This window comes from Melospiza melodia, chromosome 5 (genome assembly GCF_035770615.1).
Source record: "Melospiza melodia melodia isolate bMelMel2 chromosome 5, bMelMel2.pri, whole genome shotgun sequence".
Taxonomy (NCBI): domain Eukaryota; kingdom Metazoa; phylum Chordata; class Aves; order Passeriformes; family Passerellidae; genus Melospiza; species Melospiza melodia.
In genome coordinates, this window is record NC_086198.1 from 18562089 (window position 1) to 18577811 (window position 15723).

General features: G+C 40.3%; 1 protein-coding gene across 1 annotated transcript in view; it reads right to left on the bottom strand.

Annotated features, from left to right (window-relative positions):
* Positions 1 to 15723, bottom strand: part of COL25A1 (collagen type XXV alpha 1 chain) — a 297045-nt gene that overhangs the window by 85976 nt on the left and 195346 nt on the right. The window contains exons 8-10 of the mRNA XM_063156471.1: positions 4702 to 4773; positions 3720 to 3827; positions 621 to 656 (exon numbers count right to left, since the gene is read on the bottom strand). Coding sequence (XP_063012541.1) covers positions 621 to 656; positions 3720 to 3827; positions 4702 to 4773 — 216 coding nt within the window. The remainder of the gene's footprint in view (positions 1 to 620; positions 657 to 3719; positions 3828 to 4701; positions 4774 to 15723) is intronic.

Genomic DNA, 15723 nt, shown 5'->3' on the forward strand with positions numbered 1-15723 from the left:
CGTTCCACCATTCTGGGAATATGTGACAGGCAGAAACTTATGATGCCTTAACCTGTGGCTAAAGCTGATTTACAACCAGTGGAGCTTCAATTTAATTCCAAATGAATCGGAAGTATTTGACACACACAGAGGAAAAAAAAAAGGAACCTCAGAACAGAAAAACTTTCTGACAGTTTCACTGCTGCCTTTTCACTGTTCTGTCAGGCAAAGGTCCAGAGCCCTTGCCACAGAGACTGCCTGAATTTTGGCCTGTAAAACATGCAGATGGTTCTGGTGCTGCTCAATGGTCTCAAGGTATAAACAGCTCAGCTTCAGAGCCAGTGTGAAGAGGGGGCCAGGAAGTGGGAAACCCTGGCTTGGTTCTTTTTTGTTTTACTGTGCCCTCAGCTGTTTTATTTCCTTGTGCTTCTCCGAGCTTAAAGAAGTTGGCCTTATGTAAAAGATGACCATATTTAAAGAGAGGACATTTCCTTTCTTCTGTTTTCTTCACAAATAAGGCCTCAAATAGCCTGTGACAAAGGAAGGTCGGGAAATACACAGCCATAAAGCTTTTTGGAATTTCTCATTTTAAAAGATATATGTCATGTTGTACTTTCTTAGAAAACTGGAAGGATACTTACTGTCAATCCTTGTTCTCCTGGTTTTCCTGGCTCACCCTTCAAATAAAAAAAAAGAGTGAATTATTTCAGCAACACATCTTGAATCCAATTTTCTATCTAGTAATACAAAATATCTTTAAAATTTCAATCTTAATACAGGTATGGCAGCTAACTAGACATTAAACATATTAATTTTTTTTTCTTTTTAACCTGGTAGTTCAAATCACAGACATCTCAAGAAGTGCTACTTCACAATCATGTAGTGTGGTATAGTTCTCAAGTCAAGAGTCAATATTGGTGTTCTGACTGTGTCCCTTGGTTCTAAACATAGTATTCCATTCCACTATGTTAAAGGACACAGAGAAAGGTTATTTCCACATATGTGCTGTATCCCACAATTTATATATTCCAAGATTACTGGTCTGTATCATCACTTCAGTCAGCAGGCAGAACTTACTGTTGTCAATTACCATGTTCCATAAAACCATGAATATTGGTATTCTGAAGCCAGGAAATAATTACTCAGCTGTTAAATACCTGGACTGGCTTTCAAAATGGTAACCCATCATTTCCCCAGTGTATTCTCTTTCTGTGGGCACAACTCTACATCCAGTCAGAATTTATATTCTCCCCTTTCTTCCCATATGAACACATATACAGTAAAACATATCAGTCATACAATATGGGCTAAAAATACCCATCCAAAAAACCCAGAGCTCCTATCATTTTAGTGGTCTGGTTTGTACATCACTTCCTTGAAAACCCAACTGAGCACAGGGCAGTCCATGCACTATCGTATCAGCACAGCTCCAGGGTCCTCTTTAGCAGCTTTGTCATAAAAGAAAGCCTGTCATAAAATTGATGAGAGCTGTTCTGATGTCGTTGTTCCTGGCAACTGAAAAGAATCAGAGCTGCTTCTCTGGCTATGCATGCATTGCACTCAGAAGCACACAGGCAGCATCTGCAAGCACACCAAGGATGGCTGGGAGCAAGAAGCCATGGAGGCACATGTTCCTGGCCAGCCACTGCCCCAAAACACCATCTTATAGCTGTGGCAATTGTAAACCTTCTTCCTTGAGAAGGACAGGCTGGAAGAGAAGCCCTGCTTTGTCTAATCCTACAAAAGAGGCAATGTCTGCCTAATGGTCACTGGTCACTAGAAGGAGACCCTCCTATATCTGTGTGATGCTGCAAGCCCCCAGCTCATAGCACAGTGCAGCTGCTATTTTCAGCTCACCAGGTCCACACAAGTCTTTACCTCAAAGACAAAGCTGTCCTTCCCTCTCAGCTAAGTTCTCCCTTTACAGCTCTCCTATTTGTATGTTTCACACAGTCACGGAGGAACAAGCATTCTGAGGACCAGGAACATTAACCTGAGGGTACAGACCAGTAGCAAGGGGCAGCAAACTGGATGTTTTTTACCTGAGCGCTTGTTTGTATCTGATTCTAAAGCAGCACTATGAACTGATTTTCCATAATGTTATAGGGCTTAAGATAGCCACAGCTTAAAAACTATAAAAAGAAACTCTCTCTTGCCATCTAAAGTCAAAATCACTACAGAACTATTATAAAATGAAATGACCTCATTGCATAAAATGCATGACTCTCCTGTTATGAGAAACACTAATGACTCCTTCACTAAAAGCACAAAGCCACATGCAGCCACACTGCAACCAGCAAGGCCAGCTGATTCTGCCAGCCCCATCTATGTGTGTGAACTAAAACACCATCACTGCAGTCAGAAAGGGATTCTGGTTTCAGTCTTGCCCTTACTAGATCAAACCAGCACCAACTCTGCTGACTACAGTCCATTTAACCACAAAAAATGAACACAAGGGAGACCTAGAAGAGGCCCAAAGCCTGATGTGCCACAGGACTAACAAGAAATGGGAAGGTTGCCCAAGTAAAGCATCATGAGAACTACAGACTTCTAATGTCATGTCATAACCTTGAGCTAGAACTTATGAGGGCAGGAGTGGTAAAACAGTCAAGCCAAAACAACAACAGCAGCAGCAGCTGTAGAGTCCTAGATGTCTCAACTGGCCAGCTTTGCTGGATTTTCACAGAAATTTTAGTAGCATCTTACTATTATCATGCTATATTACATTTAGACAGCTAATACCTGAACAGGTTTAGAACAGGAGTGTAGGTATTTTCTTTCTCAGTTTTAGCTAAAAAAGGCCTTGCAGGAAAAATTTATGGTGTCCTGGCCCCATGTAACAAGTGATGCTTTTTCTTCAAGAAACCAGTTTCTGTTTCCAGTGCTGGTCCTCGCTGGTTCCCCATGTGCCTTCCTGGCCACAATCTTCACTTTTCATGGATGTGAACATGTGTGTGCACCTGTGCATGTGCCATGTCATTTTTCATATCTCTCTCTTGCTTGTGACTCCATTTCCACACTGATAACACAGTACCATTCATGTTGAAAAGAGATAATTTTTATTCCTTTGAAAGAAGTAAGGAGGCCACAAAATGTGAAACTAAAATCAAACACATACTTTTCTAAAAAATCATGTGTTTAGACATCTGTTTTAAAAGTGTGGGATTCATCCCATGCCTAAAACAAACAATACACCATTTACTGGTATCTGCTGCTTGTCCTAATGAAATATGGTGGTTGAGCCAAAGAAAATGGTACTGTTCTTTTTGTTTAAAAATGGCAGAATTTAACTCCCAATTTCATTATACCCTGGGCAGCTTTAGCAGTTTATTACTTTATTCCATGACTTTTGAGGTAAAACCATTAAGAAGTGAGAAGTCAAGCTATGCTATGAGGCCTCAAATTCAGTTTTATCTTGAAGTTTGAATAGAAACATTTATTACTCGTGGAAAGGGGCAGACTCTCCTCACACAGCTATTAAACATCAGTGAGTGACTGAGAAACCTTAGAAAGTGTAGGGAAACTGCCAGGGGTGGGAGGCAAGGAACCTTGGCGGTACTTCTGGCCCTGCTATACACTTGCTCTGTGTGTGTGGGACTTCAGGTACACCCTGAAATTTGCCTGTGGTTCAGCTTCCACATGTCTTACTTGCCAATCTGACCTCAGAAAATGTCTTTGACACCCTGCTGGTAAACACTTGAGAGAAATGTGCACACCAAAGCAGCAGCAGAGTAACTCACCGTTAAGCCGGGCATCCCACGAGGACCATCTTTGCCGGTGTCTCCTGGGGGACCTCTGGGTCCTGGTGGCCCTGGAGGTCCAGGGGGTCCAGCTTGTCCTTGGTCCCCCTAAATCAATAAAAACTCATCACAAAATTGGCTTTAGAGGCATCAACTACATAAAAAACATATCAATTCACCCATAAAGAGTGCCAGACAGGCTGGAAGAAGCCGCCATGAACTGGACAGTGGCTTCTTCACTGCTTAAGGCAGAAACAGCACTTTGCCTTGAAGACCAATAATTTGTACAGGTCCAGTGCAATCAGCCACAGAGCAGAAGGTTCAGATTCTAAACTGCTTGTTTTACCACAGCACATATGCCAAAATTTGGGATGGTCTTGAAATATTTTACTCATCTAGTTCTCCAGAGCAAGTGACTGTTTTTGATAAGCATCTGTTTGCTTCATGATTTGCATAATCATAACAAAGCTGAGGCGAAAAAGAAAAGTTGCATCTGAGAATATACAGATCTGCACAGCAATTTTCCAAGCCCATGAATGATACATGGATAGATTACAAAACTGAGCATGGAAAATAACTGCTTCTTGATGGAGTTGTACATATTTCCCATCTGTTTTGGGAGGCTGTTTTATAGTGACAATTAGCTCTCTTCATTTTTACCTATTAATTTGCTAAAGTCAATTTTCAAGAGAGTCATCAAAACATATTACCTTCCCCTCTAAAAAAGAAAAGACACCCCAAAATGGTGCTTTAGTTATTTCCAGCATATCACTGCAAACTGCTGGAAAAAAGCGGCCGGCAAACGTGGCTCACTTAGCAAAGCCACCCATAGCCTTTTAACTGTTAATACCATTAACAGTTGCTTCATTTCAAAGAATTTTCAAGTGAACAACCTGCTTTAAGAAGGCATCTGACAAAAAGGAACAGCAAAGAGCAAACTGAATGTAAAGAAGAACCAGACTCCAGTGAGATGAAGCACTACCTTAATGAGGCGGCGTTTAATGAGCTGCTGATCAGCAGAGAGAAACCCATGATTGATTTTAGGAAACACCATCTGATCAGGCAGGTGAGGTCAAAGGTTGAAGATCAGAGATGAGAGAATTGAAGAATAGACATCAGAAGGCCCGAGAAAGAAATAAAGACATATTCATTAGATTTGTAATAGCTGTTATAATATGAACTGGTGCTTCTGCCTGAAAGAAACTGTGCATTTTATTTTGGAAAAAGAATACCTCTATTGTACAGGACATACTGCTATGATTTAAACCATATACAGTGACCTAAATGCATAACTGTTTTCTCCCCAGATTTTGCATGAGAATTCTGCATTTGTATTAATTTTTTCATTATCCAGGCTTTAAAAATCAGTATTTTTATATATTGTTCTTTCAGCAAAGCTTCTAGAGACAAAGCACCAGTTCAACTTTCAGTCAGATTTTCTAACCAGCATAGTGTGCCATGAAGAATGGTATTATTTCTATAAGGTCTGAAGGTCCAGCTTGACCAGATTGTTTCCTGCTTAATTTGAAAATCCACTTTGAAAAAATCTGGATGTACAGATTAAACCTCTGATATCGAATACAAATATCTATCTCCATGTGTAACCAGTACAGAGTTCACTGACATTTTCTACACTCATGTATGCCTCAGGGAAGCAGCACAGGAAAAATTCATCTGAAAATAAAATCCTGACCAAGACCATGGGGAATGTAAGCATTTCCAGGGGTGCACAGCTATAGATTTGATTCCACGCTCTGCATCAGGAGTACTTAGATCAATGCAAAGGCAGTGAGGATTGGCTTAGATCCACCATAAGAATTCACTGGTATTCCATGCTAAAAACAATTTTTCATGTGCACTTTTATGCTGATACAGAGAGACCTGACTGAACAGGGACATGTCAGCCACAAACCTTGACGGTGAGGATCTGATTACTGTGCAGAGCAGCAACTGTGGGGAAGCCTGGCAGACCCTAGGGACACAGCACAACATGGTACGAGAACAGCACGACACAAACATCACAGAGACCATTTACTGACACATAAACAGAACAAACACCACGTTTAGTACACCCCACACTGCCAACAGACAGGAAATGGCCTCTCTGTCATATGGGAAACAGAGTGAGGTCTGCACTGCACTGCAGATGCAAGCTGAAACTTCACAATGAGAATATCAAGAGATTTTAGAAGGAGCAATCCCATGAAGGTGTCTCTCCTTAAAGTTACGATAAATTGTTATGATCATTTGAAAATTGTTAAGACTATCAGCCAGCAGATGGTTGAGCCATTTTCAATGGAAATGTACTACAGCACTTTGAGATCTATGTGGAAAGCCTTGACTCTGGATTGGTGCAGAAGCTGACAGCAATGACAGTATGCTCTGAAGAGCTTTGCATAATTAATATCCTGCTCCTCACATTCTGTTTAACATATGACATTCAGCACATAAACTGGTAGAACATAAACAACTAGGAACACTGAACATAAATCTACTGCTAGATCTTGGGTAGCCCATAATGGTCAAAGCTTTCAGAACATACAAAGCAGTATTTCCATATCCATTTTTACCCCCTCAGTTGCTATATGCCACATATGGCTTCTCATATTCTACTCTACCGAGATGTGCGGAACTTGTACTGTACTGGCACGAAAAGGGAAGGGTGTGGCGATTGTAGCCTGCTGTCACACTATAAGGGAGTGAATTTTGCTCTCAGTTCAACACCTTTCTTGAGCTGCCTTGTCGGGTGTGAATTAAACCTTCTGATAAAGCCAAAACCTTATGCAGTTGAGCAGTGAATTCCTAAAGAGAAGGAAATCCCTAAGTCCTCTCCTTGCCTTTAGCATAGCACACACTGCTAGAAGCAGAGGCTTGTTCAATGGCAGAGAGACATTAGGCTGAGGAACATTCAGTAAAATATATCCAGGGAGCTCTAAGGCCCCTATATACCCACAGACCACCTTTATGAGCTAGAGGTGGCAGCACAGCCCCTCTGGGGGCTCCTCCTGGAGCAAAGAGCTGCACCATGCCAGCCTAGCACCTCCTAAAGGCAAGGCTGTGCCCGGCTCTGGCTGCCAGGCACGGGCCCTTCAGTGTGAAGGTTCTGCCGGTGCAGCCCATGTTGCTGCAGCACACGAGCCCTGCTGGGGAGCACCAACAGGCCAGGGCAGCCTGCCAGGTCTCTCAGCTGCAGCAGATTCTTTTAATGTGGCAAATACTTGCTCTGTTCATCACACCGGAGAGCCTGTGGACCACAAAGACTGCACCACTCTTTCCAAAAAAGGGAGAGTTACTTTTTGATGCATACATGTCTTCACTAGCATCTTGGAGTTGCATTTAGCATTTTTATTCCTGCTCTACATCCATGAGGTGAAGCTGAGACTCTGTAAGTTGATCCCATAAAGTCAGTGGCTAAATGCAGCTTTCCCACTTCATTGGGATGAACTGCAGTGTGCTTAAATGCATTGCTCAGTGACCTGAAATCTCCTCTTTAGAAACAAATAAACAGAAAACAAAACCAAAAAAGGCTAAAACTCACAACATATAAAGGGACTCACTCCTGAGACACTGATAAGACTGGAATGATACATCATTTAGGAAACAGATGTATCAAGTTTTCATTTATGCTATTATGGAATATAAGTTAAAGAAGTTATTAGAGAGTAATGTGTCAGAATCTTTACATCTGTGACTCATTAGCCCTGCTGTGCACATGATCCATTTCGCCCCCAGATAAAACTACAACACCCATGTAATGAAAATGAGCACAAACAAGAAACCTACATAAGAAGATAAATCTGAATAGCAAGCAATAAATGACATTTATTGAAAAAATGGATAAACAGAAAATTTTTAAACAGCTTCATTTTTACTCATCAGCCTTTAGAATTACAGCACAGTAATTTTCAGTTACCTCTAAATTAGCATATAAACAATTTGATGTTTTAAACTCATATTAATTTTGATTTATTTCATCTTCAACATGAAGGAGAACCAAGAATTAATTAAGAAATGTGCTTATTTAGAAAATACAGTGGTTTGTCATGAAAGATTTTCTTTCTCCTTGAGAAGAAATGAAAGACATTGGAAAGATTTGTGTAGCTGTACACAGAACTATTTACATTCAGCACTGCACAGTCCAGCCCCAGCATTCCCAAAGCTTCCCAACACCACAGAGGCAAGTTCAAGATAAGCTGTCAGTACTGCAGCTTTTTGCCTACATAAACAACGTATGAGAAAAGGGTCCTTCCCATTCTTCCATCTGCAGCTTAGTTACTTCTTCCAGTTTGCTCCCAGTAGGACAAAGCTCTCCTTCCTTTGCCCAAAGTGGTCATAATCTTAGACCTAACAGTCAGACACATGAAATGCCAGTTTGGACCTGGACCATCTCCCCATGAGTAACATGTATCTCTGGAGAGTGCCAGAAACATGGGAACGCTAAATGGAACCCAGCAAAGACACTACAATAGGGCCATAGTTTTTGCATGTGTGGGAGGCTTTAGAAGGCATTGCACCCTCTGGCATCCATGAAAGATAATGCTGGCACACAATGAGCTTCTAAAAGGGCATAAAAAGAGCTATCCTTCCCACAAAATGAGTTCTCTTCCTTTCCTGTCACTCTGCTATAAATATAGCCACAAATATCCCCTGGATCTGTTTTATTTTTTCCCTATCGAAGGCTGTTCTGAAGGATGGATTCAAAGTTACTCAATTTTCTCTTTATTTGGTTTGATTCTTGAACTGCACATAGGAAGGGTTCTTGTTCTACACCCTGGGAGGCCCTAACAGAATACAAAACACTACAGTCATCAACAGCGACCACTGGTCCACTAAATTCCTCTGCTGACAGCTACTCAAGCTCACCCTGAAATGCTAGCTGGTTACAGTTTCTAAATTAGCACAGTTGCTGCATGCCTCACCGCCATTTTTGCCCAAATGCCAAGCAAAACACGATGCCTGATGGAGGCCAACAGCCATGGGACAACATTACCCACCTGAAAGTGCAGGTAAAGCCTACTTGCCCCATACAATGGCTATTGAGAAAATCCAGGGATGCCAGAACATCGTAACATTCCTCTGATTTTTTTTACTTGGATGAAATAGCTCTCCTGTTACATTCATCACAGCCTTGAAGGATGTAATTCCCACTAGCTGTCCTGGATTTTGCACAGCACTCTCAGCTTTGTCCATTGGCCTACATGAGGTCAATATTGCAAGGTCATCATAACCTTGTCAGAGGCAAGTATGATAACATTAGGCAGCAGTGTTACTGGTTTTACACCGTGCTCCACACACTCCAGTTTGGCTACTGCATTTGCTCAGTATAGTAAATGTCACAGTCCTCTCTAGGATTTTCCTTCTGACCTGCCAATAAACCCAAGCTGCACAAGCTTGCATGTTCCTGTGAAGACATGGTAAATGAGACAGGAATTACCACCTGCTGTTCTCTTGCACTTCCTAAGGTTACAGCCAGCTGCTGCTATTTCACATCAAATCACACAGGCTTCAGGCCAGAGTGATCCTGACACTCTTTATGGCTGCTCTGCCTCTCTCCAACACCACCTCCAGTTCTAATTAATCCCTCAGACTGAGTGCCAGTCCTGTGGCTAATTATTGTACCTGCCCTGGGGAATACAGTGTTTTGGTATCACCCTGTACAGTGCCATGGACTCTCAGCAGGAGCTCTCTTATATAATCCCTTTTATCATAACTGCTGCTTTCTCCAGCAGCAAATCTTCTAACAAAACCTGTACACCACAACAAGACAAGAATCCAGAAATTTCTTTTCACTTAGGTAAACATTCAGCAAAGAGTTCTGATTTGAATACATTACATATTGATCCAGACTTTGCAAAAAATAGTAAAAATGCAGTGTTTAAGATCTAGAATAAACAGATCGCTGTAAAAGCATTATTTCCTATAATGACCTCTGTGAAATCTACCTGACACTGCATTCAAACTGAATAAAACTGGACAAAGCCAACACTTCTCTACTTTTGTCCTATTATTAGAGGAATTTTCAGTGAGGAAAAATGTCTTTTCTACACAACTCAATTATGTGTTCTGATGAGTGATCACACATCTGACCTCCATAAAATATCCTTCCTGAAGGCAAACCTGCTACTCTCACTGAAAGTGGTGCTAGGCATCCAGTTAACCCCAAGAAAAATTGGCCTTGGTCCATAACCAAGTTGGTTCTCAAAACAAAACTCTTCTCTCCTGGCTTATGTTTATCTTCAAATTTTTTACCTGCTGCAGTTATGTGATGCAGTTAAGTGGTTCAAGCTTCTTCTCTGATGTTTATTAGGACTGGATTAAATTTTTTAAGAGCTGTTTTCAATCAAATTTCTCTAACTCAAATGTTCAGTGCTGCAGCACTTCTGCGTGACAGCTGTAGTTCGAGATACAACAACTACATGATGTATTTTCAGCCAGAGGACAGGGCTGTAGAGAAAGGAACAGGATGTACAGGGACTTCCTTCCTCACCATTCCTCTGGCATTACTAAAAAGGGGCAAGATGCAAACCGAGTGGTGGAGAGTGAAGACATGCACTGCCCAGCTCCTAGGACAGGAATGACAACATCCTCCTCTCAGGAGCAGGTATGTGGCACTTTCTCTGGAGTGTCACAGCTGTTCTGCATTCCCCAGGGGAACTTCAGGACCTGAACATCAAAGGCATAGCTTGGCCCTAGAGAGTCATTCACAGCCAAAAGGGCACTCCTGTGAACTCTCAGTCTCGAGTCTAAGTGTCCCAATGCTTTAGACCAAGTTGGCAGCCAGCACCATCTGAGTTCTTTCCTAACCTCTCCTAGTTACAGAGCAAAGTTACCTTGCTCCAATTTGTCACCCTAGTTTCGCCTTAATGGAAAACAGGGGAGCCACAACAGCCCAATGCCAGTGAAGTGCAGAAAATTAATCCCAGGAATGGAGTAGGTAAATACCCCTGTTGCCTTATGGCAGATAAGGAAACAAAGTCTTAGGAATTACATTAACTGCTCACAGACAAATTGGCATTAAACCAGATGTCCAGCAGTTTTCTCAATGATTCTGCTTCAGTAAAAGTTGTGTTACCAGAAGGAATCACTAATGCTTTTTTAACGTTCCTATTGTGGCCACTAAGAGTGAAGTTTGAAACAGTAGCTAGATACAGCTTATATAACTTGATCTACAATTTGATTTAAACAGGTCAATTAGCAACAGAAAAAACAACCATGAGTGTAATCACACTGCTAAAGCATGAAATTAAAGCAGCAGTCTGTGTGTCTGCTATATGCTTGATGCAACATACAATAAAAGAGAAAATACGCTTTTAGAAATAAGACTCATCAAGGGCAGAAAAAATTCACAGCATTAAATGGAATTTAAACTATGCAATATTGTATTTAATGAACATAATACTTTCACTCTAATACTATTTCTTTTCACTTTGACAAGATGTGGATTGAGGATCAAAATTACCAGCATGAAACATTTGGGAACAAATCTTCCTGTAATGTAACTGATTTACCTACATTAACCACAGTTAGCAATGTCAACCTAACCTCACTCCAAAAAACTGAGTTTTGTTTTTGGGGAAGGCAAGAAATCAGATTAGTTTATATACTACTATTTATTTTGTGAAGCAAATATGTTCCTTTCTTAAAAAGTCCCCCAACAATAGCAATCAAACCAAAACAAAAAACCCCCATATAGTACAAAATAGAATTGCTTTTAACAGGGGTGAAAAGTGAATAGTCATGGTTTAATCATCATTCAGTAATGAGTATTTTCTAATTTATGATTGAGGTGCTGATTCTAAGGACATGAATACAGGTTTTCCATGCATTGTCACCAGGAGCAGGAAAAGCCTCAAAACACTCATTATATATTTCCTAGAAATATATTAATTAATAATAATGCACATATACTCAAAGAACGCTTTTTTAAATTTTCATTTTAAAAAATCAGGTAAAAATTTACTGCTTACACACCTTTAATTTTCCTTTAATATGGCATAGTTTATAAAGGTTGTGCCTATAATAGAAGAAGTGAAGAAATACTTCAATTTGAAAAGAGAGCTCACATTTACATACACACACACATTCCTATTTAGTTATTTCAGTAAATAGACTGCTTCCAGGACTTCTTTTGTCAATATTAGGTAATTTTGAAGTAGTCTGTCAGCATAGAAGAGTGGAAGTTGCAAAGCAATGATTTCTCTCTACCAGGGAGCAAATAAGTAGCAAATATATTAAAAGTAAACAGGGGAAAGGGTTATCTAGAAAAGAACATTATACCTCTGTCTCAACCTGTGTTTTAACAGGACTCAAGGAATTTTTTTAATCTTCAAGTCAATAAAGGTTAACAAAATAAAATAAACTTTTGAGTTCCCGTCTTTTCTAGAACTTCATCTTTCCTCCTTAAGATATTTTAGCAATATTATCAGTTCTGTGCCACCCCAGCCAACAGGAAAATTTATTTAAACACAACAAAAGTAGAAAATTATTTTGTGGAAAAATACTTAAGTCTGGCTTCTGGGTGGTATCCTATTTCACCTAGCCCAAAACCAATTTAAAACCAACTTCTAGCTAATTATTTCTAGCCCTGATAAGCAAGAAATCTCTCATGTATCTGAGATAAAGGACAGAAGATATTTATTATGTCATTCACAGAAGGCTGAGAAAAGACTAAGAACCATAGAGTCACTAAAGTTGGAAAATACCTCCAAGATCATCAAGCCCAACTTCCAACTGAACACCACCCTCATCCACTAGGCAGGTCACCTGGTCATGAAAGAATATCAGGTTGGCCAAGCAGGACCTGCTTTTCCTGAATCCATGCTGGCTGGGCCTCATCCCCTGGATGTCCTGTACATGCTGCATGATCTTATCCAAAAGTTATTCCATAACTTTTCCTGGCACTGAGGTCAGGCTGACAAACCCACAGTTCTCCAGATCCTCCTTCTGACCATTCTTGTAGCTGGGTGTCACCTGGTCAGCCTCCAGTGATCTGGGACCCACACAGGTGGCCAGGACTGATCATAAATGATGGAGAGTGGCCTGGCCAGCTCTTCCACCAGCTCCCTCAGCACCTTCATGTGAACCCCATCTGCCCCCAGAGATGTGTCAGCTTCCAAGTAGCACAACAGGAATAATTACTTCCTCCTGGATTGCAGGGGGTCTCTTCAGATCCCTTTCCCTGTCAGCGACATCAGGGGGCTGGTTGCCTTTGGGACAACCAGTCTTTCTGTTGAAGACTGAGGCAAAGAAGGCATTAAGTACCTCAGCCTTTTCCTCACCCTTGATTAAAAAGTTTCCCTTCACATCCACTAAGCCATTCCATACTAGCTGTTCTGATCCCAAACATTCACCTCTGTAGACCTGTTCCCATTACCAAGATGCAGTCTCTACTTGGACAATACATCCTTTGAAATCCTACCATCATGAAATTTTCAGAGGCTTTTTTTTAATTAGACTAGGGCTCAACAACTGTAACTGAGCAGCCTCATATCACCATTTATTCTAACAGTCCACAGGCTAAACTCCATCATTTTTAATTTTCTCATGGCTCAGTACAGTAAAGCAAATCTCCATGGACATTTCATGAAGCCATGCCCTCTGCAAAAAGAAGAGCATCCAAAAGATATATTATTACCATTTCTTACACTGGTATCAAGGAAATCTAGTTCTGCATTTGACCTAAATGCTTAGCCAACCAGAACTTTAGAGTAATTAGAGATCTGATATAAAAATACATAAAGAGATAAAAAAGTAACTTTTCCAAATAAGATCAGGATACACCATCAGTACCTTATTGGTGGTCTCATGTGATTAAAAGCTATATTAACTTGCTGCTCAAACTCACGCTCAGGGTATAAATTTCTGTACCACTCACACTACTAGAATGTGTTTTGGCTCATATTTTCCACACAATATATACATTGGTAGATCAAGCCACATAGCATTACGAACTAGAACCCTTATGTCATCTCTGCTCAATGAAGGATACTGATCCACAGACTACTTCTGAACACTTAAGAAAATTTATCAGATTCTTGGGAAAAAAAAAAAAAACAACGAAAAACCCCTTCAAAAACCAGCCACATTATTCTAAAAATACAAGTGCTTGACCTCTGGCTGGTATGTGCATGGCTGAGTTCTTAGTGTATGACTCTATTGAAGGAATTTTCAAGAAAACCTGAACTACAAAGCTGTTCAGTATATAGTCGACATGTCCAGTGACTGTGAACATTTTGAGATAACTACTATTTTTATGGTTTTGAAATTATTTCAGAAAAGAATAATCCCTCAAAAAAAACTCATGGTGACAAAACATGGGTGGGACAGAAAACAGTATCTTTTCCTCTTGCAAAATGCTCTCACAAATATCTTTCTATTTTCTTATCAGCAGATTTTTGGAAGTTTAAGGTCTCATCTTGATTTGGACACTCTTTACATTTTATTTTGATTTCTTTTAAAAAATGCCTAGAGGAAAGAAAGCAGCTTATCTAAAAAAAAAAAAAAGTGTCGTTTTGAAATTTCTGTCATAGCTTGGAACACTAAAAGTTTTTGCTAAGTTAATCACTTGTTTCAAACCATTATGTAAAAATATAAACCCAAAGAAACTTCAGGCTCCTTACCTGTAAAAGATGAATTAGCACTAAAACATTCACTGCTCTTAGATATTATATCCAATCTGTCTGCAAACTTATCAAATCCAAGGGTTAATGTCATGCCCCAGTTACTTTCAGGTACAATATTTCTCAAAAATAATATTGTATGCCATTACCTCCAAACCCATTTATTTTACACACGCAGTGATGGAAAACTGTGTGCAAAGGTAACCAACCAGGACTAAATGGGTTTAGTTTCATTTGGTGCATGAGTGGCTTACACATAAAAATTCTATTAATTATATTGTAAATCCCCTGGCACAGCAGGTTGAGCAGACTCACCCTGAAGAAAGTTATCAGAAGAGATAACTGTTGTACCATGAAACATAAAATGGTCAGAGGCTTCATGGTACTTATTTACTTGTGAAATATGGAGGGGAAAAAAGGAGAAGAGGCTGTAGAACACATTCAGAATAGATTAAGGGAAAACCAACAACACTGGGCAAATTTCCCAAGTTGAATCCATACACTTTAAAAGGAGGTATGTTACTACAACCTGCATTGGCTAAAGAGATGGTAAAGTTTTAGCTTGTCCAGAAGATGCTCATCATCACCTCTTCTTCCCCACTGCTGACCTTATTGAATTCCTTTTCTGTAATCAGATACAGAATTCAGTCTCAAGTGCCAGCTGCTGCTGCAGATATAGCTTTGTGATGTCCTTAAATAAAAATTCCTCAGGTTGGATATTTTCTGCTTTTTATCTGCACTTGATTTACCAAACCCACAAATAGTCATAACCATGATTTGTATGGCTCGGTAAGGACTCTACTGCCTTCCTGTATATGGAGCATGTCTTGGCAAAGTAGTACTCAACAATCTCTGTGTAGCAGAGGTCCCATTGCAGTAACACTGACCAAACCTGCATCTTCTTCTTGGGCACTGCCAACACCTCCAGACCAGGGACTGAAAGCCACATATGCTAACCACTTAACAGTTCTTACATCTCTTCAACCTTTTGCCGAGATTTCTGCATCATCATTCCCTTGTGTTGATACCACTTCATTTGTTCTCCAGTGTTCAGACCTCTAGGGCATTCCCTGGAAACTTCTCTGACAGTCATAATTCCAGATTCTTATCCTCAGCTATGTAATGCTCTTCACAACATTGCTCTTCCATATTTGTTACTGCATTCCTCTCTGAAACTACCATCAAATTTGCCCTCCTGTTTTTTTGAATCTAAAGCCTGTGAATGTGAATTCAGAACATGCATTCTTCTGCATGTAAGGACACTTAGTGTGAGCACTTGCACTCGAGCCTGTCTTATGCCATGTGAATTGAGCATCCTCTCCTAAGCCACAGGCACTGCACTGCTCTCCTCCCCTGCATCCCTCTCTCCTCACATTACCTGCAAA